Consider the following 25,814-nt stretch of genomic DNA (forward strand, 5'->3'; position numbering starts at 1 on the left):
CCAGGGCCACCATTCAATTGTTGAAAAAAATTTTTAGTTAATATTAATAAGTTATCAACTTAAAATTGGTGTTTATGCTACAAAATATTAAGTTCCACTAACTCACAAGAAACAAAATTGAACAAAACTTGATTAGAAATGGCTCCATAGCTCCAAAAGATGAAGTCAAAATGTTTGTTTTTAGCATGCACAAACTTTAAACTGAAGCCAAAAGCATGAAGTGGAGTTCTGATACTGATTCATTCCTTTATTAAGGTTCAGATATCGTTGCACAGGAATGTAGAGTAAAAAATACTTGTGATTAAAAAATCTGTTAGAACAATGAATCAACTGAAACGTTCCAAAATTTCAGGCTACAAAGCAAAATAAAAAAATATACATATGTATATCCGTCCGTCGTGCACGAGCTACAAAGCCTCATCGATTACTGATGCTCTTAAATACTGATTATGAGAGAATAATGCTTCATATTCTGTACATACGAGACAAAGAAGAACAGAAATCGCTTCAGAAGGCCTTCCCCTGCCGGATCATTGCCTAACGCATCGCGAAGAGACGCTCGCTGGATCTTCAACGCAACGCTGATCTTCAAACACCAAACAGGTATGAAGAGATTCAGATTCTGGTTTATTATTGTAGTGCTATCATTAGGTTTCATTAAGTCTGTGCAGCTTTTTCTTGCATGATCATACTGTGGAATAAAGAAAGATGTGGTTTGATGATTTATGCGATCGCTTTGGCTTCAGGTAAGAACGCCTCCCAGTATTTTATGAGCTGAAAAACAGACAAAACAAACACCAAATGAACTTTTTTCAGATGCTGATCTAAAAGCATGCTTTTATTGCATGATTGCTAAACACGTACCTGCTGCTGTGTGTGAACTAGTGACTCCAGATATTTAATGATCACGACTTTGAAATCCTTCACTCTGTCTTTCTGTGAAGAGAAAAAGACGCTCAGGGCAGAGAAACCAGCGTTGAGTTTTTATAATCGAGAGCAAAGGAACTCACCTCGAATCGGCCGACCTCTCGCCGGATGTTTTTTGATATCTGCTCAAAATCTCTTTCACCCTGCTGCACTTTACCTTCCCACTAAACACACAGACAAACATGAGACGCTTTAAGACTTCAGTGTGCGCATGTGTGTGTGTGTCAAACACAAAGAGCTGAAAAACTGGCCGTCATGAGAAAGACAAACAGAGTCACATCAGGTCAGAAGGTCTAGTGAGCGTATGATGATGATTTATGAGGCGTGAACTATAATGAATCCTGCATTAAAAACTACTACTAAACAACACAAGACATCAGCGTTTATTAAATACTACATGAACCAGCAGCTCTTGAAGAAACAGTTCACCTATTAATGAAAGCATGCTGAATTTCTTCATCAGATTTGTAGAAATGTGTCACTCGGTCACTCGCACACCAATGGATGCACTGGAGTGAATGGGTGCCGTCAGAATGAGAGTCTAAACAGCTGATGAAAACATCACAATAATCCACAAGTAATTCACACCATATGGATATTTTATTTGTAAACATCATACTTATTTTGCTTATTTCAGTTAATGTCATCAAACAAGCGAGCCAAGCCAGTAGTAGTACTGACAGTGTCGTGTAAACATCGTCTGAAGACGCAAAAAGAGGAACAGATGAATCGAATCAATTGAGTGAGTCATTTACACCGGAACCGCTCCAATTGATTCAAACTTGTGACTTTGATCATTGACTTCAGGCGATTCATTTTAGAATTTCAACATCGTTTATGATTTTAAAAAGCACTTACAGTGAAGGGTGAAACTGAGCTTTTCAAAACTTCAAATTGGTGAAATCGTTGCGTCAAAAAGATTCACTGTTTCGAAATGCTCCAATTGGATCGTGTATAGTGAGTCATTTGATTTCAAATTGTGTATTGTGAATCATTTGATTCAGATCGAGGCTTCAGAGTAGATTCGTGAATCATTTCATTTAGATCGAAGCTTCACAGCGGGTTCGCAAATCATCTGATTCAGATCAAGGCTTCAGAGTGAAATAATTCGATTCAGATTTCAGGATTTTCAAATCATTTCATTTAGATTGGAACTTCATAGCAGATTCGTGAATCATTTCATTTAGATTGGAACTTCGTAGCGGGTTTGCAAATCATTTGATTCAGATTGGAACTTTGTCGCAGATTCGTGAATCATTTGATTTAGATCAAGGCTTTGGAGCGGGTTGGCAAATCATTTGATTCAAAACTGGAACTTTGTAGCAGATTTGCAAATCATCTCATTTTGATTGAACCTTCGTAGCAGGTTCACGAATCATTTGATTCAGATTGGAACTCTGTTGCAGATTCGTGAATCATTTCATTTAGATTGGAACTTCGTAGCAGATTCGTGAATCATTTCTTTTAGAATGAGGATTAGGGGCAGTTTCTCGAATCATTTGATTCAGATCGGAACTTCGTAGCAGATTCGCGAATCATTTCATCTAGTTCAAGGCTTTGGAGCGGGTTCACAAATCATCTGATTCAGATCAAGGCTTCAAAGCGGGTTCACAAATCATTTGATTCAGAATAGAACTTCATAGTGGATTCACAAATCATTTAATTTAGATCAAGGTTTTGGAGCGGGTTTGTGAATCATTTGATTCAGACTGGAACTTCGTAGCGGATTCACAAATCATTTCATTCAGATTGGAACTTCGTAGCAGATTCGCGAATCATTTCATCTAGCTCAAGGCTTTGGAGCGGGTTCGCAAATCATTTGATTCAGATTGGAACTTTGTAGCAGATTCATGAATCATTTAATTTAGATTGATGTTTCGTTGCAGTTTCTCGAATCATTTGATTCAGATAGAATCTTCGGAGCGGGTTCGCGAATCATTTCATTTATTTCTAGGCTTTGGAGTGGGTTCGCAAATTATTTGATTCAGATTGGAACTTCGTAGCAGATTCGGGAATCATTTCATCTAGCTCAAGGCTTTGGAGCGGGTTCGCAAATCATTTGATTCAGATTGGAACTTTGTAGCAGATTCATGAATCATTTAATTTAGATTGAGGCTTCGGGGCAGTTTCTCGAATCATTTGATTCAGATAGAATCTTCGGAGCGGGTTCGCGAATCATTTCATTTATTTCTAGGCTTTGGAGCGGGTTCTCAAATCATTTGATTCAGATCAGAACTTTGTAGTAGATTCGCGAATCATTTCAATTAGACTGGAACTTCGTAGTGGATTTGTGAATCATTTAATTTAGATTGAGGCTTCAGAGCGTGTTCATTTGGATTATGGACTCGTATTTGAGTTAAAAACGTCTTGATGGATTTGTCTTAAGATGTTAACTGAGGGACTGGAGTGGTGTGGATTACTTGTGAATTATTGCGATGTTTGTAACCAGCTCTCATTCTGACGGCACCCATTCACTGCAGAGGATCCATTGGTGAGACAGTGATGGAATGACACATTTTTTACAAATCTGATGAACAAACAAACTCATCTACAAGTTGAGCACATTTTCATTTCGGCTGAACAATTCCTTTCGAGAGAGATTAAAGAGTGGTAAACACGCTGTGGTGTTTGTAAGCATGTCATGTGCGTCTGATGAATCCATCATTAGGCTCTGATCTACATAATGCAAATATAAGTATGTTTGAGGAGTGTAAGAGAGCAGACGTGACGGTGGAGACAGCAAATCAAATCAAAGCGAAGGTCCTACCTCCTCGATCTCCTTTGTGGGGCGTGACAGGGAAAATGCAGAAATTAAAGAGGCTGAAAATGTTTCGTGCTTAAAAGAATCAATAACTGTCATGAATTCCTGCAGCTGTCAGGTGGTTTGAGGTAAACAGTAGAGATATGAATGAACCGAAGGGGAAGGGAAGGGAAACAAGCGTGCTGGATAATTCCCATCAGCCCCAGCGCTGCTCACGTTAACCCATGATATCACAGCGATCTCTCATTATGGTTTGTTTCAGTGAGAGTTTGTCATGTTTCGTACCTCCTTGATCTCGTCTTTGGCCTGCTGCAGTTTGTCGGGTTTGTTGGCGTACTGGAGTTTGGCTTCAGCCTCTCTCTTGCGCTGCAGCATCATCTGTGCATCCTGCCATTTGGCCCAGGTTTTCATCCGCTGGTCAAACACACCCTGCAGCGCAAACACATAAAATGACAAAAACATAAAAAAATAAATAAATTAAAAAAATCACTAAAACTAACTAAAATGAATATAATAATAAATAATAATAATAATAATAAAATAATAAAAATAAAAATAGGTTACAAAAACTATAATAGTGTATCGGACACTAAAATAAAACTAGATACAAAAATTTGTCAAGAGAGACTTTAGTTTGGCTTGAAAGTTTAAAGCAGCTGTAAAAGCATGTTGCTAACATGATTAGAATGTAGTTGACATGATTCTAGCATGTTTATTATGTTTCTAGCATGATTAGCAAGTTACTAGCATGTCATTAGCAAGTTTGGCAAGTTATTAACATGTTTAGCATGTTTCTAGCATAATTAACATGTTACTTGAATTATTAGCATGTCATTAGCAAGTTGCTAGCATGTTTCTAGCATGATTAGCAAGTTATTAGCATGTTAATAGCATGATTAGAATGTAGTTAGAATGAGTCTAACATTTTTCTAACATGTTTAGTATGTGTCTAGCATGATTAGCAAGTTGTTAACATGTTACTAGCATGTTTCTAGCATAGTTAACATATTACTTGCATTATTAGCATGTCATTAGCAAGTTGCTAGCATGTTTCTAGCATAATTAATGTTACTTGTATTATTAGCATGTCATTAACAAGTTGGCGACATGTTTTTAGCATGATAAGCAAGTTACTACTAGCATGTCATTAGCATGTCTCTAACATGATTAGCAAGTTGCTAGCATGTTTCCAGCACATTTCTAGCATGATTAGCAAGTTGCTAACATGTACTAACAAGTTGCTAACGTGTTTCTAACATGTCTATAGCATGATTTGCAAGTTGCTAACGTTTCTAGCCTGACTACTAAGTTTTTAGCACATTTCTAACATGATAAGCAAGTTGCTAAACATGTTTCTAACATGTTTCTAGCCTGACTAGCAAGTTGCTAGCAAGACATTAGCATGTCTCTAACATGATTAGCAAGTTGCTAGCATGTTTCCAGCACGTTTCTAGCATGATTAGCAAGTTGCTAACATGTTTCTAGGCTGACTAACAAGTTCCTAGCATGTTTCTAACATGTCTATAGCATGATTTGCAAGTTGCTAACGTTTCTAGCCTGACTACTAAGTTTTTAACACATTTCTAACATGATTAGCAAGTTGCTAACATGTTTCTAACATGATTAGCAAGTTGCTAACATGTGTCTAGCCTGACTAGCAAGTTGCCAGCATAACATTAGCATGACTGACAAGTTACTAGCATGTTTCTAACATGATTAGCAAGCTACTAGCATGTTGATAGCATAATTAACATGTTTCTAGCATGATTAGCAAGTTACTAGCATGACTGTAGTTGCTAGGCTAGGCTAGACAGTTAAATAGATTAGAAATAGTTGATGGAAGTTTAAATGGATTAGAAATTAGAATTTTGTCAGTTGGAGTTTGAATTTTGACAGTTGGAGTTTGAATTTTGACAGTTGGAGTTTGAATTTTGACAGTTGGAGTTTAAATTTTGTCAGTTGGAGTCTGAATAGTGTTGATCATTTGAACATCCCCTAAATGTAAGTCTATGGGATGCTTATGATTTGATGTTTATGAAATCTTCAATTTGATGAAAACTATAAGTGCGATCAGTCTGAAGAGCTGGCCTGAGTTTGGTGCTTCTATCTTGAAAGCTCTAGGAGGAGCTCAAGCCAACCTAATAATAATATTTCCCCAAAAAAACGAAATGAAGTGTATTGTACAAACAGACGTCTCTATGTGTAACTGAGATGTTGATGGTGTGCTCCACTGACTTTAACGGAGGTGATGAGCCGCACATAGTCTCCCAGCAGCTCTGAGAACATGTAGAAATCAGCATAGGCCTGATCCTGATGGAGCTGGTCGATCTTCTCCTCCACTTCGGCCAGCTGAGACAGAGCCCTCGACAGCGCCGTATGATCCTCAGAGTTCCCCAGCATAGCCGCGCTTTTAGCGAACGACGCCGTGTTCACAGACAACTCTGAGAGTCAACATCAACATCAACATGCGCCATATAAACTACAGGTCAAAATATGCAATAAAGTCCCTTCTGCTCACCAAGGCTGATTTATTTGATAAAAATAATGATCCTTGATCCTTCAGAAATCATTCTAATATGTTGATTTGCTGCTCAAGAAACATTTCTGATTATTAGCAATGTTGAAAACAGTAATATTTTTGAGAAGACCGTGATGCCTTTTTTTTAGGATTTGCAGATGAATAGAAAGTTTAAAGAAACAGCATTTATTTGAAATAGAAATCTTTTGAAAGATTATAAATGTCAATTTTGGTCAAACCTGCATTGAAGTCCCAAACTGTTTCAAATGATTCGCAAACCCGCACTCTAGTCCTGATCTAAATCAAATTATTTTGAAGTCCCAATCTTAAACAAATGATTTGCGATACGTGATCCGATTGGTGCTCATCAAAACAGTGAATCGTTTGGCGACGCAATGGTTTAATTGATTGAAAGTTTTGAAAAGCTCCATTTCCAATAATGTCAAAATTCGAAAATGAATGGCTCTTTTAATTTGATCTGTTTTTTGCTAGTGAACCACTTGAAATGAACAATCAAAGTCACGAGTTTGAATCAATAAGAGTGGTTCATTGCGGTTCCAGCGTAAATGATGTTGATTTGGCTCATCTGTTCCTCTTTTCACAACTGAAATAAGCCAAATAAGCTAAGATGCGCTCATTGAAAAAATTAACACTAATTTCATATATTGTCTTTCAATAATTCAAGCACTTTTCAAGTACCTCTTTGGGAAAATTGTTATTTTCAAGGGGTTTTCCAGAATTTACAATTAAAAAGTCAAATTCAAGTACTTTAAGCACCTTGTACAAACCCTGAGCATATCAGAATGATTTCTGAAGGATCATGTGACGCTGAAGACTGCAGTAATGATGCTGAAAATCCAGCTGCGCATCACAGAAATAAATTACATTTTAACAGATATTCACATAGAAAACAGTTATTTTAAATTCTAAAAATATTTATATTTTTTACAGTATTTTTAATCAAATAATTGCAGCCTTGGTGAGCAGAGAAGACTCAAAAACATAAAAAATCTTAAGCTCCCCAAACTTTTAAATGTTAGTGTTTAAGTTCCTAAACATAACTTATAAAACATATGTTCTAAAGATTTTTCTGATGTTATTACTTGTATTATGAGCACATCTTACCCTTCCTGTGACACACCAGTGATTCCACACTAGCGTGAAGTTTTCTGAGCTGAATGTCCAGATTCTCAAACTGCTGCTGTTTCTCCTCAAACCACTTTATACACAAACACAAGATCAGTGAAGAAAGCACTTTGTTCTTAAAAATATATATTTTTTAATGTAAAGAGCATTTTAATCATCTTAAGAACCGTTTGAGCATTTGAAAAGTTGCATAAAGGTCAATTATAAGTATTTATTTTAAGGGGAGACACTGCAGGCAATAACGCTGTTTTTTCATGCACCTGTCAACTTTGAGATTTTGGCTTTTTGGTTTTTCATGAAGTGTTTTTTCAGACTAGTGGAAAGAAAACATACAAAGTCGTTCTTTTATAGTCGAAAAAAATTAAACAAGAATTTTAAAACTGACTTCATCCAGTGTTTAGATTTTTGAACTAGAAATATATACAAATTAGCTCATGTTTCAATAAATAATGATCATTTGCATTTTAAAACCTTACATTTTAGAAAACTTGAAAAACAAAAAATGTTTGCAATTATCAAAGTAATCAATCAACTGAGTAAGTAAGGTGATAACTATTAGTTTATTTTTTTTTACCCTATTCACCTGCAGTGTCTCACCTTAAGATTTTAAGATATTATTAAGCAAAACTTGAGTTTAAATGAACACAAATATTTTGAAATGCAAAATGACATGCTGTAAGAAGTCATGTTTTTGAGAAATATCAGAAAAAGATCAGAAAAATAAACCCGTTTTCCACATATCTTAAAATCTTAAGGTGAGGCACTGCAGGTGAATAGGGTCAAAAAATTAACTAATAGTTATCACCTGTCTTACTCAGTTGATTGATTACTTTGATAATTGCAAACATTTTTTGTTTTTCAAGTTTTTCAAATGTTAAGTTTAAATATGCAAATGAGCCATTATTTAATGAAATATGCACTAATTTGTATATATTTCTAGTACAAAAATCTAAACACTGGATGAAGTCAGTTTCAAAATTATTGTTTAATTTTTTTCCACATATTAAAGTCAAATGTTTTTACAGAGGGAACTCATTTTGTCACTCAATAATTCAGAAAAAACTTAGAACAGACAGGAAACACTATATTTTTTTCCCATTTTGGGGCGAATCAAATATTGTATATAATCAAGCTAAATCTTATATGAACAAAAGCCTCAGTAAAAACCTTCAGGATATAGACAGGAACACAAATGTAAAGTGTGGTGTGTGTAAGTGCTGCTGAAGTGGAGATTTATGGCTCAGTGTAGGAGAAACAACTCTTGGCCTTAAAAAATCTGGATTGTAATTGAAATCTATTGACACAAATAGATAAAGTGCTATAAAAGAAAGACTTAACAGTGTCTTTTGGGTGTTTTCTTTCCACTAGTCTGAAAAAAACAAAAAGCCCAAAATCTCAAACTTGAAAGGTGTGTGAAAAAATAGGGTTTTTGCATGATTTCATTTATATTTGCATGTAAGTGTGAGACTGTAGTGACTGTAAGCCGTGTTCAGTGTATAAAGTGCACACGCGTGTCACATGTCCTGACCCCCTCTCCCTCTCTCTCTCTCTCTCTCTCTCTCTCTCACACACACAGGATTGTAGCCAGAGAGCAGCTCATTAATTCGTCTCATTATTCAAGTCCAAAAATCCGAGCCTTACCGCATCCGATTCATTCATCTTGATTGTCATTTTGTTGACAGCGTCGGCCGCTTTGTTTACCATCCTCAATATTCCGGCCCCACTCAGCGCCTGTGTGCTAACCGCTCGCGGCAGCTGGGATAAAATGACAAATAAGGGCAAACAAACCGGTTAACAGGCCGCGGCTCAGATCCCGTCCCGCGGGGAGCGTTTCTCCTCCCGCCGCCCCGCCTCCGTCCGCAGCGCACCGGGATTTTCTCCAGTCCCATACATTTCAATGCCGGTCCAATTTAATACGCTTCACCCTGGAAAACTCTCAGAGGGCCCGCCGGCAAAAATAGCTTTCAATCGGCCCCACCGTTTAGCCCTTTACAATTGCTGGAGTCTTCCATTATACATACTTAATACAGACATTCTCTGCACTCACGCCCAGGCCACTTTTGGGCCTGTAAAGAGAAAATAAGGGACTGGAGGAGCACAAATACATTGGAGCCGTGCGGTGCGTTATTCAAGAGAACCCACAACTATGATCACAACTGAGGAACTAGTAATATCACGTACTACTTCTTGCAATTTGGAGTTTTATCTCTCAGTTCTTTGTTATCAATTCTAAGTTTATCACTCTGAATTCAGAGTTTATTCCTGCAATTCTAAGATTATTTTTTGCAGTTCTACATTTATATCTCTCAATTCTGAGTTTCTTGCAATTCAGAGTTTAGTCTTGCAATTCTACATTTATTTTTGCAATTCCATGTTCATTTCTTTGCATTCTACGTTTATTTCTTACAATTCTTAGTTTATTAGTGCAATTCTGTTTATTTTTGCAATTATACATTTATTTCTTGAGTTTATATCTCTAAGTTCTAAGTTTATTTCTCAGTTCAGTTTATATCTCTCAATTTAGAGTTTATTCTTCTAATTCAGATTTTATTTCTTGCAGTTCAGAGTTTATTCTTGCAATTCGATTTTTTATTTCTTGAAATTTTGAGTTTTATCTCAGTTCTTTGCTTATATCTCTCAATTCTCTCAAAAGTTTATTTCTGGCAATTCAGTTTATTCTTGCAATTCTGAGTTTATTTTTGCAATTCTATGTTTATTTCTTTGCATTCTACTTTTTTTTTGAAACTCAGAGTTTATATCTCTCAATTCTGAGTCTATTTCTTCCAATTCAGAGTTTATTTTTGCAATTCCATGTTTATTTCTTTGCATTCTATGTTTATTTTTTTGCAATTCTACGTTTATTCCTTGCAATATTAAGTTTATATTTGCAATTCAGAGTTTATTTTTGCAATTCCATGTTTATTTCTTTGCATTCTATGTTTATTTTTTTGCAATTCTATGTTTATTTCTTACAATTCTTAGTTTATTTGTGCAATTCTGTTTATTTTTGCAATTATACATTTATTTCTTGCAACTCTGAGTTTATATCTCTAAGTTCTAAGTTTATTTCTCAATTCAGTTTATATCTCTCAATTTAGAGTTTATTCTTCTAATTCAGATTTTATTTCTTGCAGTTCAGAGTTTATTCTTGCAATTCGATTTTTTATTTCTTGAAATTTTGAGTTTTATCTCTCAGTTTCTTTGCTTATATCTCTCAATTCTCTCAAAAGTTTATTTCTTGCAATTCAGTTTATTCTTGCAATTCTGAGTTTATTTTTGCAATTCTGTTTATTTCTTTGCATTCTATGTTTATGTCTCTCAAGTTTGAGTTTATTTTTGCAATTCTACATTTCTTGCAATTCTGAGTTTATTTTTCCAATTCTGACTTTATCTCTTTCAGTTCTAAGTTTATTTCTCAATTCAGTTTATATCTCTCAGTTTAGAGTTTATTCTTCCAATGCTAATTTTATTTCTTGCAGTTCTGAGTTTATTCTTGTAATTCAGAGTTTATTTCTTGCTATTATTTATCGCTCAGTTCTGAGTTTATTCTTGCCATTCTACATTTCTTGCAATTTTGAATTTATTTTTGCAATTCTGAGTTTATTTTTGCAATTCTATTTTGTTTATTTCTTGCAATTCAGAGTTTAGTCTTGCAAATTTAAGTTTATTTCTTGCTATTCAGAGTTTTATCTCTCAGTTCTTAGTTTATTCTCAATTCAGAGTTTATTTCTTGCAATTCAGAGTTTATTCTTGCAATTCAGAGTTTATTTCTTGCAACTCTGAGTTTATATCTCTAAGTTCTAAGTTTATTTCTCAATTCAGTTTATATCTCTCAATTTAGAGTTTATTCTTCTAATTCAGATTTTATTTCTTGCAGTTCAGAGTTTATTCTTGCAATTCGATTTTTTAGTTCTTGAAATTTGAGTTTATTTCTTTGCACTCTATGTTTATGTCTCTCAAGTTTGAGTTTATTTTTGCAATTCTACATTTCTTGCAATTCTGAGTTTATTTTTCCAATTCTGACTTTATATCTTTCAGTTCTAAGTTTATTTCTCAATTCAGTTTATATTTCTCAGTTTAGAGTTTATTCTTCCAATGCTAATTATTTCTTGCAGTTCTGAGTTTATTCTTGTAATTCAGAGTTTATTTCTTGCTACTCAGAGTTTTTTTGCTCAGTTCTGAGTTTATTCTTGCAAATCTGAGATTTTGCAATTCTACATTCATATCATTCAATTCTGTGTTTATTTCTTACCATTCTACATTTCTTGCAATTTTGAGTTTATTTTTGCAATTCTATGTTTATTTTTGCAATTTTACATTTATCTCCTGCAATTCTGAGTTTATTTTTGCAATTCTATTTTGTTTATTTCTTGCAATTCAGAGTTTAGTCTTGCAAATCTAAGTTTATTTCTTGCTATTCAGAGTTTTATCTCTCAGTTCTTAGTTTATTCTCAATTCAGAGTTTATATCGCTCAATTCTAAGAACCTTTCTCAGAATTGCAGTCAGAATTGAGATAAAAAGTACCAATTTCTGCTCTTATTTTTTGCTGTAGAGTATTCAGATGGAAATAAAATCTAAGAGCAGCTCAGTAACCGTTTGTTAATCTGACGTCCCCATATAAAACATGTCTATAGTTTAAAGAGACAGCGATAGTACCTCTGAGCTCTCCAGAAACTGCAGTACATCGGGGTCTTTGAGCAGCGCGGGGTGTTTGACGGTCCTCAGCAGATACCTGCAACACAAACACAAACACACGTCTCCCATCAGGATCCAGTTCTCTAACGGATGAAGTCTAGAGCCGAGCCGAGGAAAGCCGGCCGAGCCGCTGACCTTCACGTCAGTCAGCGGCCTGATAAAAAGGGCAGAGAAATGTCAGCGCCTCACTTAACTGTAATTTTTATTCGATTCATCAGTTTGTGCAAAACCAGGAGCACAGGAGCGATCAGCGGCCGAAACAACGGCAGCAAACCTCCTGGGCGCGCACATAATTATTTATCTAATATTTCTTGCTTAACCTTTTAGCCACAAAAGAGCAGAACACGAGTGATCTTTGCACCGCATCAGGCCAACAGAAAACACCAGACTGCAGGGATTCACAGCGAACCGCGACCGGATATCCAGTTGATTCCATTCGCAAGCTTGCCATTCATTTGTGTTTAGATCTCGATTCAATTCGATTCAAAATCAATTCATTTGGATATATTGAGGCAATCAGGTAAAACTTATTTATAAACAAACATTTAAAGACTATTAAATAATAAAAGTGTATGTTTCTACTCTGGTTTGTTGTTGAAATGTAAACATTTAAACAGAAGCTGTCGTAACATGCGCTTAAGACAGATTTATTCAAATTGAAAATATTTACTTTGAAAATTCACATTAAAAAATATAATGAATATGTAATGTAATGCATATGTTTATCATAATGAGTCAATTCTAAGTTTATCCTTGCAATTGAGTTTATTTCTTGCAATTCTACGTTTATTTTTGCAATTCTATGTTTATATCTCCCAATTCTGAGTTTATTTCTTGCAATTCTACGTTTATTTTTGCAATTCTATGTTTATATCTCCCAATTCTGAGTTTATTTCTTGCAATTCAGTTTATTTCTTGCAATTCTACATTTATTTTTGCAATTCTATGTTTATATCTCCCAATTCTGAGTTTATTTCTTGCAATTCAGTTTATTTCTTGCAATTCTACATTTATTTTTGCAATTCTATGTTTATATCTCCCAATTCTGAGTTTATTTCTTGCAATTCAGTTTATTTCTTGCAATTCTACGTTTATATCTCCCAATTCTGAGTTTATTTCTTGCAATTCAGTTTATTTCTTGCAATTCTACGTTTATATCTCCCAATTCTGAGTTTATTTCTTGCAATTCTACATTTATTTTTGCAATTCTACGTTTATATCTCCCAATTCTGAGTTTATTTCTTGCAATTCAGTTTATTTCTTGCAATTCTACGTTTATATCTCCCAATTCTGAGTTTATTTCTTGCAATTCCGTTTATTCTTGCAATTCTGTGTTTATATCTTGCTATTTTGAGATTATATCTCCCAATTCTGAGTTTATTCTTGCAATTTATAGTTTATTCTTGCAATTCTGTGTTTATATCTTGCTATTTTGAGATTATATCTCCCAATTCTGAGTTTATTCTTGCAATTTATAGTTTATTCTTGCAATTCTGTGTTTATATCTTGCTATTTTGAGATTATATCTCCCAATTCTGAGTTTATGTCTTGCAATTCCGTTTATTCTTGCAATTCTGTGTTTATATCTTGCTATTTTGAGATTATATCTCCCAATTCTGAGTTTATTTCTTGCAATTCAGTTTATTTCTTGCAATTCTACATTTATTTTTGCAATTCTATGTTTATATCTCCCAATTCTGAGTTTATTCTTGCAATTTATAGTTTATTCTTGCAATTCTGTGTTTATATCTTGCTATTTTGAGATTATATCTCCCAATTCTGAGTTTATTTCTTGCAATTCCGTTTATTCTTGCAATTCTGTGTTTATATCTTGCTATTTTGAGATTATATCTCCCAATTCTGAGTTTATTCTTGCAATTTATAGTTTATTCTTGCAATTCTGTGTTTATATCTTGCTATTTTGAGATTATATCTCCCAATTCTGAGTTTATTCTTGCAATTTATAGTTTATTCTTGCAATTCTGTGTTTATATCTTGCAATTCACAGTTTATTCTTGCAATTCTAAGTTTATTTCTTGCCATTTTGAGTTTATATCGCTCATTTATGAGTTTATTTCTTGCAATTCAGAGTTTATTCTTGCAATTCTAAGTTTATTTCTTGCAATTTTGAGTTTATATCTCTCAATTTTGAGTTTATTTCTTGAAATTCTACATTTATCTTTGCAAATTTTAGTTTATATCTCTCATTTCTGAGTTTATTTCTTGCAATTCCATGTTTATTTTTGCAATTCTACATTTATTTCTTGCCATTCTTTCTTTCTTTTCTTTTTTTTATCTCTTAACTAATGCTGTAAAACACACAAAAAACCAAGTCTATTCCAGCAAAAATATCATGAATATGTATTATACTGCATATATTGATAAATATGTTCTTCTCTAAAGTTTTTTTTTTTATGTTCACTGAATGTCTGAGGTAAATGTGTCATTATGTGACATTTTTTATCATCTCAAGCTGTTTTATTGATGTATTTCTGTGGTTGAATCACTTATTAATGAATTACATGATTCATGATTGATTTCAGTGAGTTCTGATGTTAATTTGTGTTTATTTGCTGCCGTAACTAGTAGTAAAGAGCAAGAGATGATCAGTGATCGGTCAGTACACATTAGAGAGCAGCAAAAACACATTTATTGACTGAATTTAGTAACAAAACTGACAGAATTGAAAGCTGAGATTTTGTGTCACATCAGAAATAAAGATTATTGTGATTATTGCATTTGAGGAGCTACAAATAAGGTTTCGTTAAATTGTATTCACTTTTATAAAAGAGCACTGATTAATTCTTGGGATTTAAGAATCAGTATCAATTCATCAAAATCACTGAATTAATGCAGAAATGCAATATCTAAATTAAACAAATTGCTAGAAATACCTTTCCAAAGCAGATCTTCTCTTCTCTACAAACTCCACCGATGACAGATCCTCTTTTCCCACTTTGACCTTCGTCATTCCTAAAACACACACACAACTCTTCATAAACCATCAGAACACATCTCTGATCATTTGTGCGTGGACTTACCCACAATGCTCTTCTCAGGCGCAGGAGGCACGATGTAGCCGATGTGCATGTACTTCGAGGCTAATTTACTGTGCAAACCCAGAAAATCACTGAAGCGCCTCTTGACGGAGACCTCGTCTCTGCTGAATATGGACAGACTGGTCTGCAAACACAGAGAATAAGAGTCACACGATTTGTCCAGAAGATCCACAATAACTCAGACCAGAATTAAAAGCCTTTCTTACTTTGGTTGTGACTCTATAGACCATGTACGCATTCATGCCGTCACCTGGAAAAACAAACAAATTAATCACAATCAGAATTACTGTGTGTGCACAAATACACAAGGAATTGTTCTTTCCAGACACTCTGGATAGATAGATAGATAGATAGAATAGATTTTGGTGAAAATTGGACCAATAGCCTAGGAGGAGTATGAAATACCAGGTTTTCAACATAAATCAAATTGGCGGAGAGGACGTTCGGCCATCTATGGCATAATTTGTATGTATGTTGTTGGCATGACCCAAGAAATATTTTGAGACTATTACAATAGGCTAATGTAATCAAAAGCTATTAGCATTTTGTTAAATTTCAAAAAAATTTAACAATTGTTAATGAAAGGTTTATCACTCTTGACCAATAGGTGGTGCTGTTATCAAATTGATGTGGCGTGGTCAGTGTGAGGTAACAATGGCACATACAAAGTTTGGTGTAAATATGTCAAAGTTTTGCAGAGATACAGCCTCAGATGCAGTTTGGCATTATTCCAGCAAATTTCTTGATGCGTTAACTGAAAAACGTTTCATATATCGCCACAAAATCCATAATGTTTTGCCAGCATGGTCTGAAGATGATCCAAGTCAAATTTGGTGAAAATTGGACCCACAGTCTAGGAGGAGTTTGAAAAAGTGGTTTTGAACATTAATCAAAATGGCGGGCAGGAAGGTTAGCCAATTTTGGCATAATTGGCATTGATGTTCTCAGCATTACCCAAGGAATATATTGAGATCACTTTCATTACAATAGGCCAATTTAATCAAATGTTATTAGCATTTTTGGAAATTTAATTCATGAATTGTTTATCACTCTTGACAAATAGGTGGCGCTGTTACCAAATTGATGTGGCGTGGTCAGTGTGAGGTAACAATGGCACATACAAAGTTTGGTGTAAATATGTCAAAGCTTTGCAGAGATACAGCCTCAGATGCAGTTTGGCATCTTTCCAGGAAATTCGTTAATGCGTTAAACAAAAACCGTTTCATATATCGACACAAAATCCATAAAGTTTTGCCAGAATGGTCTAAAGATGATCCAAGTAAAATTTGGTGAAAATTGGACCAACAGTCTAGGAGGAGTTTGAAAAAGTAGGTTTTGAACATTAATCAGGAAATTCGTTAATGCATGAAATGAAAACCATTTTGTATATCGACACGACATCCATAACTTTTTGCCAGCATGGTCTAAAGAAAATTGGACCAACAGTCTAGGAGGAGTTCGAAAAAGTATGTTTTGAACGTTAATCAAAATGGCGGAGAGGAAGATTAGCCAATTATTGCATTATTGGTTTGATGTTCTCGGCATGATCCAAGGAATATATTGAGATCTTTCATTATAATAGGCCAATTTAATCAAATGTTAGTAGCATTTTTTAAAAATTGTTTAACTTTTGGTCACAAGGTGTACTGTCAGGGCATGGTTACGAAAAGACACATACCAAGTTTTGTAACGATACGCCAATGCGGTCATAAAATATAGCATTTTATGATAAAAATTAAAAAGGGCCAACACACAAAGGGTCTGACATGGGAAAACTGGGTATGGTATGACTCGGCATGCTCAAAAGACCAGTTTTGTGATTTTTGGCTAAACCGTTTCAGAAGTTATAAGCAAAAATGTAATAAAATTAATTTTTCATATCTCCTGACCACTAGGTGGCACTGCTCTGAAACTATGCAGGTAGCCTCAGGTCATGCTTTTTATGACACACACCAAGTTTGGTCTCAATACGCCAAACTGTTGCAGAGATATAGCCTCACATCCATTTTTGCGTGCTATTCATCTAATTTGTTTGCGCGTTATTCGAGAACGGTTTGATTAATCAACTTGAATTCCATAGATTTTTGCCAGCATGGTCTGAAGATGATCTGAGCCAATTCTGGCAAAAAAAGAGACAAATCGTCTAGGACAAGTTCGAAAAAGTAGGTTTTTCGAACTATTAAAAATAGCAATTACGATTTATGATTTTTACCTTTCTGTATGCATTTGACTCAGCATGAGCCAAGGAATCAGAAGAAAAAAGAATTTTCTTCTAAACCTTATGGTTCATAGTTTTTAGCATAAACATAAGTGAAACTTTGGACAAGTGGTGGCGCTAGAGAGTTTGAGTTAGAGACTCCAAAATTGCTATGGTTAATGTAGAGACTGTCCTCTATCAATGTGCCAAATTTCATAACCGTCCCACAAGTGGTTCTATAGGCGGCCATAGACTCAATAGCGGAAGAAGCAGAAGAATAATAATAAGAATGCCATTGGATACAATAGGTGCCTTTGTAATAGGTGCTTGGCCCCTAATAATAATAAAATACAAGTAATTGCAAGGCTAAATGAGATGGATGTGAGTCTGACTGATATTTTGGGGCAAAACACATCAACACAAGAAAAGGATAGAAAATAAAACAACTCCCAACCAAACAGACCAGTTTGATTTTAGAAAAATTATGAATGCTGTTTAAACAAACAACTATGAATGTGTTTGAGCTTGAGTTTTCCCAGCAGTGAGTATGTAGGTGTCAAATGTAAAACTAGACTCTTCGTTCAGAAACACTGCGAGACTTTAATTTATTTTCCGGTGTTGTCGTCGCCAAACGCAGCTCAGAGCGAATCCTGCAGCTGATAACATTTGAAAAGGTCTATCGATTCTCAGCGTCCAGCAGGAGAGCACGAGTTCATCCTGAAACACCTTACCAACTTTCTCAGGGTCGGATACTGAGATCTGGATGTCGAACGTGTCCCTGTTTTCTTCTTCATCTTCATCCTATGGAGGAAAAGTCATCAGTGATTCAGTGAGTCAAACCATCATCTCTCAAATATACATGAGATTTGAGCTATGAGATATGCTTCCGCATGGCACTTCACCTCATCTGGCGAGCGGTCAAACACGTCCACTCTGGGGTTGATCATGACGGTGGGCGTCACGGGCGTGATGGCGGGCGACGGTCCATCTGACAGGATCGGCTGCCGCTCTGGACTGTCCAGAGACACTTCCTCAGTCGCTTCTGAAAGAGAGAAATAATGTGATTTAAACAAACACTGATGAGAGAATTATGCATAAATACTTTAGGGTCATTCTGTGTCAAATCAACTAAATTCTAAAAACTTCCCTGGCCAATATTTCCTCTGAAGAAAGATAGACATATATAGTGATGAAATCCAAAATATTACATGTCGTGGATGAATATTCACTGAGCAATCCACTATTTTTTAGAGGGGGGTCAAAATGGCAATTTTCACCTGAGATTCATAGCCAAATTATAGGGGGTTAAAAATGACTTTAGAAAGATGGCAGCATCAAAATGTTACTTTTACACAGAGATTGGTAGCTCTATTAATAAAATTTGTTGACTTTACCAATCTTTGTTGCATTGTGTACCAATAGTGACCATTCAAAAATGGGGAAACAGCACTTTTGACAAACATTCAATCACTGAAAACGGGTACTTTTCAACAATCTGAATTTGGAGCCTCATTGAGATCCTCATATATCTGGGACTGAAAGATGTAGGGCCTTACAAGTGAACATTGTAAAAGAAAAGTTTATTAAGAACTAGAATCTAAAATCATATTGTGATATCTTTAATAATTCTTGAGTTATAGGCAACGCAACTTTGGTAAAAGAATATTTATGGCACTCAGACAGACATGTTCAATGAAGTAGTTTTGAAGGAGGGAAATGAGGTACATCTCCAGTTTCATCATTATTTGTTCTTCAGACATTCCTCTTTAAAAAAAAAAAAAGAAGTAAAATATTTTTACAACTGACCCCCTTTTGGTTTTTAACCACTGAAAATGTGTACTTTTCAACAATCTAAATTTGGAGACTCGTTGAGACCCTTATAACTTTGGGACTGAATGATGTAGGGCCTTACAAATGGACATTCGAAAAGAAAAGTTTATTTAGAAGTAGAATCTAAAAGTATATTGTGATATCTTTAATATTTCTTGAGTTATAGGCACGCAAACTTTGGAAAAAGAATATGTATGGCGCTCAAGACAGGTATGTTCAATGCAGTAGTTTTGACAGAAGGAAATGAGGTACATCTCTAGTTTCAATATTATTTCTTCTTAAGTCATTCCTCTTTAAAAGAAAAGAAGTATAATGTTTTTACAACTGACCCACATTTGGTTTCTGACCACTGAAAATGTGCCCATTTGAATGATTTACTCCTGGAGCCATATTAAAATTCCAATATCTCTGGAACCGAATCTCATAGGGCATTAAAAATAAAGATGCCAAAAGGAAAGTTTGTTATGAGCCAATATCTAAAAGGACATTAAGATATCTTTAATACTTCTTGAGTTACATGCATGCAAACTTTGAAGTAAAAACTTGAAAAGTGAAAGGGTTACCCCATTTTTGAATGATCACCATTGGCACATAATGCAACAAAGATTGCTAAAGTCAACAGATTTTACTAATAGAGCGACCAATCTCTGTGTAAAAATAACATTATGACGCTGGCATCTTTCTGAGGTCATTTTTAACCCCCTATAATTTGGCTCTGAATCCAAGGTGAAAATTGACATTTTGACCTCCCTCAACAAAATAGTGGATTACTCAGTAAATATTCATCAATGACATTTAATATTTTGGCTTTTCTCAGAAAAAATACTAGCAAAATAAAAAATGTAAAGCTTCTGAAATTTGGTTGATTTGACACAGAATGACCCTTCAGAAAACTTTCAGTTCAATTGATTATTAAATGCCATTTACTATGCATTTTATAAGTTTGGAGTCGGTGAGATTTTCAGTGCTTTTCTGCTCACCAAGGCTGCATTAATTTGATCAAAAATACAGTAAAAATGTGATATAATATTAGAATTTGAAATAGCTGTTTTCTATGTGAATATCTGTTAAACTGTAATTTATTTCTGTGATGCACAGCTGAATTTTCAGCATCATTACTCTAGTCTTCAGTGTCACATGATCCTTCAGAAATCATTCTAATATACTGATTTGCTGCTCAAGAAACATTTCTGATTATTATCAATGTTGAAAACAGTTGTGCTGCACAATGTTTTTGTGAAAACAGTAATACATTTTATTTTTCAGGATTCACAGATGAACAGAAAGTTCAAAAGAACAGCATTTTTTCAAAATAGAAATCTTTCATAACATTATAAATGTCTTTACTGGCACTTTTGAGCAATTTAATGCATCTTTACTGAATATAAATATTTATTTCTTTAATTGCACTGACTCCAAACCATTGTTTTGAACAGTAGTTTATGTGACATCAAATGTTCTTCTGTCCTCAAACTGTGAGCCAATAGAAACAGAACATTCTCAAAACTAACCAATCCTAAAGCTCCACATTCTGAATATTTAAATGGCTCATCTACAAACTCTGATTATATGAATATATATGAATATACGCACCAGCGAAGAGGTCGTCGGTGTCGTCGTCCAGCAGGATGGGCTCTGCTTTGGGTCCATTAGAGCTGGTGCTGATGTCTTCTGCAGGAAGATGAGCCGCTTCTGGAGACTGAGACAGAAAACAAACTCAATTCAGCACAATGAAGTTGTAGCAGAGACAAAAATAGAACAACAGGCCAGAGATGAATCAAATAATAATAATAATACATCTGTAAAAGAGTTTCACCCTGAAAACTGAAGCTTATTTCCCACTAAAAACACACCTCCTCACACAATAATACTCATTTTATTAATATATTATAAATTAATGTTAGAATTTTAATTATTATTTTAATAATATACACTGCTGTTCAAAAGTTAGGAATAAGTAAAATTGTAAATGTTTTTAAAAAAGACTTTTCTTCTCATTAAGGCTGCATTTATTTGATTAAAAATACAGAAAAAAAAAACTAATATTGTGAAATATTATTGCTATTTAAAATGGTGGTTTTCTATTTTGATATATTTTAAAATATAATTTATTTCTGTGAGGCAAAGCTGATTTTTCAACATCATTACTCCAGTCTTCAGTGTCACATGATCCTTCAGAAATCATTCTTTGTTAGTTTCTATAGAACTACTGAAAAAAGTTGGATGCAAAAAAGGTTATAATAATAATTACAAAAGCTTATAATAAGCATACACACTGCTGTTCAAAAGTTAGGAATAAGTAAAATTTACATGTTTTTAAAAAAGACTTTTCTGCTCATTAAGGCTCCATTTATTTGATTAAAAATACAGAAAAATCTGTAAAATTCTGAAATATTATTGCAATTTAAAATAGTGGTTTTCTATTTTGATATACTTTAAAATGTAATTTATTTCTGTGATGCAAAGCTGAATTTTCAGCATCATTACTGCAGTCTTCAGTGTCACATGATCCTTCAGAAATCATTCTAATATACTGATTTATTACTTTTATTATCAATGTTGGAAACAGTTGTGCTGCTTAATATTTTTTTGGAACCTGTGATACTTTTTTCAGGATACTTTGATGAATAACAAGTTAAAAAGAACAGCGATTATTTAAAATAGATATCTTTTCTAACAATATACACTATTGTTCAAAGTTTGGGGTCAGTAATTTTTTCTTTCTTTCTTTCTTTGAGAGAAATTAATACTTTTATTCATCAAGGACGAGTTAAATTGATTTAAAGTGATAGCAAAGATTTATATTGTTAGAATTTTTTTTTTATTTTGAATAAATGCTGTTCTTTTTAACCTTTTATTGATCAAAGAATCCTGAAAAAAGTATCACAGGTTCCAAAAAAAAAAAAAATGTTGTTTCCAGCATTGCTAATTAATCAGTATATTAGAATAATTTCTGAAGGATCAAGTGACGCCGAAGACTGGAGTAATGATGCTGAAAAATCAGCTTTGCTTCTCAAAAAATATATATATATTTAAGTATATTAAATCGAAAACGCATTTAAAAGCATTAAAAATACAACTGATCTCAAAACTTTTGAACAGCAGTGTGTATAATTATTATATTATATTTTTCTGCATCCAACTTTCTTCAGTATTTCTACAGAAACTAACACAGCTGAAATCAAACATGTGAAAGTTGTTTTGTGAGTGAATCTGTCTTGAGGAGCTGAAGTACATCAGTTAATGTGACTCTCGCTCTGGTCTCATCACACACTCCAGCAGCTCATTAAAGTTAATGTTCACACACACACACAATGTTTGTCCTGTCATAAACGTGTCTCTCTCACAGGACAAACTCATGACCAGAATCACAGGAAGTGTGCAGGGTCTTCCTGCGCTTCAGGGTCTCAAAATCTGCTGATGAGGCGTAAAAGAGTCCAACATCACATGAGCAGATCTGACCTGTCTGTACTCACACTATAGAGTTCCTTACATTTATTTTACACGAGCATCTGCGAGCTGATAGCCAAAAGTCTATTTTGGAATTTCTAGTGGAAGGAAAACATACAAAATACACATTTAAGTGTTTATTTTATTGCACTTTATCTGTGTGCATATGGAGAATATTGACAGAATTCCAATCAATATCTTTACAATGCAAAAAATGGCTTATCTTATTTAGTATATTTGTCTTGTTTAGTCATAATATAAAAAAAACATAAGATAATACATATGTATACATATATACACACACACATATATACATATACATATATATATATATATATATATATATATATATATATATATATATATACAGTATAAGCCTAAAGATTTTTAGTCTTGTTTCCAGGAGAAAAAAAAAAACTAAATTAAGTGAATTTTACTTAAAATTTAGACAATTATCTACCAGTCGGGTAAGTAAAATATTGATAATTTGACTTATTTTAAGCAAAATGCACTTAATTTATTTTTTTCGCATGGAAACAAGACTAGAGAGAGAGAGAGAGAGAGAGAGAGAGAGAGAGAGAGAGAGAGAGAGAGAGAGAGAGAGAGAGAGAGAGAGAGAGAGAGAGAGAGAGAGAGAGAGAGAGAGAGAGAGAGAGAGAGAGAGAGAGAGATTTTTTAATATATTTTTTATAGACATTTAGATGCGTCTTTTATTGCACTTTATCTATGTGCATATGGAGATAGAACATTGATAGAATTCCAATAAATATCTTTACAATGCAAAAAATCTTCTTTAGTATATTTGTCTTGTTTCTAGTCAAAATATCTAAATAATAATAAAAAATACATATATAAATATACATATATATATATATATATATATACATATACAATATATAAAACATAAGATTTTTAGTCTTGTTTCCAGGGGGAAAACTAAATGAAGTGAATTTTACTTTTATTTTAATAAAGACAATTATCTATAAATAATTTAAATTAATAATAATTTGACTTATTTTAAGCAAAATGCATTTTATTTTTTTTCCCTGGAAACAAGACTTAAAATCTTATGTTTTATATATATATATATATATATATTTTTTTTTTTTTTTTTTTTTTTGACTAGAAACAAGACAAATATACTAAATAAGATAAGCCATTTTTTGCTAAATGCACTTAATTTATTTTTTCTCTGGAAACAAGACTAAATATCTCATGTCATTTAGCAAATGCATCTTAATTTAAGAATTTATAGATATTTTGACTAGAAACAAGACAAAATACTAAGTAAGATAAGCCATTTTTTCTTTTTTATTCCTCTTTATTTCCTGAAGGTTTGTTCTTATTTCATTCTCACAGATTTATACAACATTTCACTCTGAAAACAGTGAAAATGTGTTTGTTTTCTGTCTCTTGACAGTATTTTCTGATTTATAGAATGGTTAAAATTATATAACTCTAATATAACAAAATCAGACAAGACTCAGATTTAAGTAGGCAAATATTAGTGCATATTTAATTAGATAATGCCTCATTTGCGTATGTAAACATAACATTTCAGAAATCCTGCAATATAAAACAACTGTATTAGTGTTCTGTGATTAATTAACTGCTGAAATCTAAAATAAATAAGACGTAAAAATGTTAAATGCCTAAATAACACTATTATTTATTGATTAGTAACTCTATTAGCTTCTTATTTTGGTTTCCTCACATTATTAATTACTAAAAACGTGTCTCTGATATAAACTGCACAATCTTGTAATCTGAAACGATGACGATTGTTTCGATCTGTCGACGTGAATATCGAGCATCTGCGCGGCCGCGACGCAGTGTTGATGTGCGAAGGAGGCCGTTGTGCGCATGCGCGCTCTGCATCTCTACTCGCTCATGAAATTCAATTAAATCAGTCGGAATCAGACGTAAATACGCCGCTGCTGTTTCGCTGATTATGAATATTGATTTGTGATTAGAGTGTGTGAGCAGAAGGGCGTGTCGATCCGCCTCAGCGGACAGTGAAGGCGATCATGGCGCACAGCTTTAATCTCACCTCCATCGCGCTCACGGCGCTCACGAACAGATCCTCCTCGCCCTCCAGCTCCGAGAAGTCCGTCTGCGCGGCACCGGACAGCGGTGGAGGTTCCCTGTCCTCCGCCATCTTCAACAATAACAGCAGAATAAAGTCTCTCAGTCAGAGAATGAGTGTGTGATGAAGACAGTCATGTGACCGAGTCTCATGACAGAAGCGCTTCATGCAGCTCATGCTCCGCCCTCACAGCGCAGAACGCCCACAAAAACAACACACACACACACACACACACACACACACACACACACACACACACACTGGTATTTCTATCATCATAGGTTCATTCCATAGTCGTAAACTTCTACCCCTTATCTTAACCCTACACCTAAACCTGCTCCTCACACAAAACTACAGGCACTTTACATTCTCAAAACACTTGACAACAGCTCCTTTCCTCAAATTTACTGGTATTACTATACTTGTGAGGACATTTGGTCCTCATAATAGCAAATAACTCATACTGGCTTCTCTACTCTTTGATAATAGTGAATACAAATAAACACACACACACACACACACACACACACACTTGTATAAAAAAAAAAATCCACCATGGTTTTGCTACACTAACAATAATTTAACCATCGTAGCTATGTAGCAGTGTGGTTACACATTTAGTAAATAATATGAAGACAAAACATTTTACTATAATAAAACTAAAATAAAAATGGTTTATTTTCGTAAGGGATTTGTATTTGTGTTCTTACTATCTTTTTCTTTGTTTTGTTCTATGGTTTAATGTTTTGTACTGTTTAATAAAAAAAGAAAAAATATTTGTGATACACGATTCGAATCCCGATCAAATGATTCGCAAACACCTTCTGAACTCTCGACCTGACTCAAATGATTCGCGAACTCGTTCTAAAGTGTCAAATGATTCGCGAACTCGTTCTAAAGTGTCAAATGATTCGCGAACTCGTTCTAAAGTGTCAAATGATTCGCGAACTCGTTCTAAAGTGTCAAATGATTCGCGAACTCGTTCTAAAGTGTCAAATGATTCGCGAACTCGTTCTAAGGGGCCATTCACATGAAGCGTCTTTTGCGCGCTCAAGTTCGTTATTTCAAATGTAGGCGCGAGGTATGCCCGCGCATAATGGAAGCGACGTGCTTGTTTTTTCCAGACGCGTCCGCGCCGTATCGA

At 34.2% G+C, this 25,814-nt stretch overlaps 1 protein-coding gene across 1 annotated transcript; it reads right to left on the reverse strand.

Annotated features, from left to right (window-relative positions):
* Positions 1-221: 221 nt before the first annotated feature.
* Positions 222-24,808, reverse strand: snx2 (sorting nexin 2). The gene is made up of 15 exons (XM_073818982.1): positions 24,635-24,808; positions 20,728-20,833; positions 18,207-18,346; positions 18,036-18,105; positions 15,314-15,357; positions 15,090-15,231; positions 14,943-15,021; positions 12,010-12,085; positions 8,994-9,107; positions 7,332-7,425; positions 5,924-6,129; positions 3,974-4,117; positions 1,011-1,091; positions 865-936; positions 222-774 (listed from the first exon to the last, which is right to left on the reverse strand). The coding sequence occupies exons 1-15, from the start codon at positions 24,740-24,742 to the stop codon at positions 724-726; spliced, it is 1,527 nt and encodes a 508-aa protein (XP_073675083.1). The 5' UTR covers positions 24,743-24,808; the 3' UTR covers positions 222-723.
* Between the last annotated feature and the right edge of the window lie 1,006 nt (positions 24,809-25,814).

This window comes from Garra rufa, chromosome 15, assembly GCF_049309525.1.
Source record: "Garra rufa chromosome 15, GarRuf1.0, whole genome shotgun sequence".
Taxonomy (NCBI): domain Eukaryota; kingdom Metazoa; phylum Chordata; class Actinopteri; order Cypriniformes; family Cyprinidae; genus Garra; species Garra rufa.

Bases quoted from the DNA above. Each gene is read 5' to 3' on its own strand.
- snx2 (XM_073818982.1), bottom strand. From the start codon at position 24,742: ATGGCGGAGGACAGGGAACCTCCACCGCTGTCCGGTGCCGCGCAGACG. The intron at 15,022-15,089 runs GTAAGTCCACGC...TGTGTGTTTTAG, and splicing joins GCCTGAGAAGAGCATTGTGG to GAATGACGAAGGTCAAAGTG. The intron at 9,108-12,009 runs GTACTATCGCTG...ATTTTATCCCAG, and splicing joins AGTTTCTGGAGAGCTCAGAG to CTGCCGCGAGCGGTTAGCAC.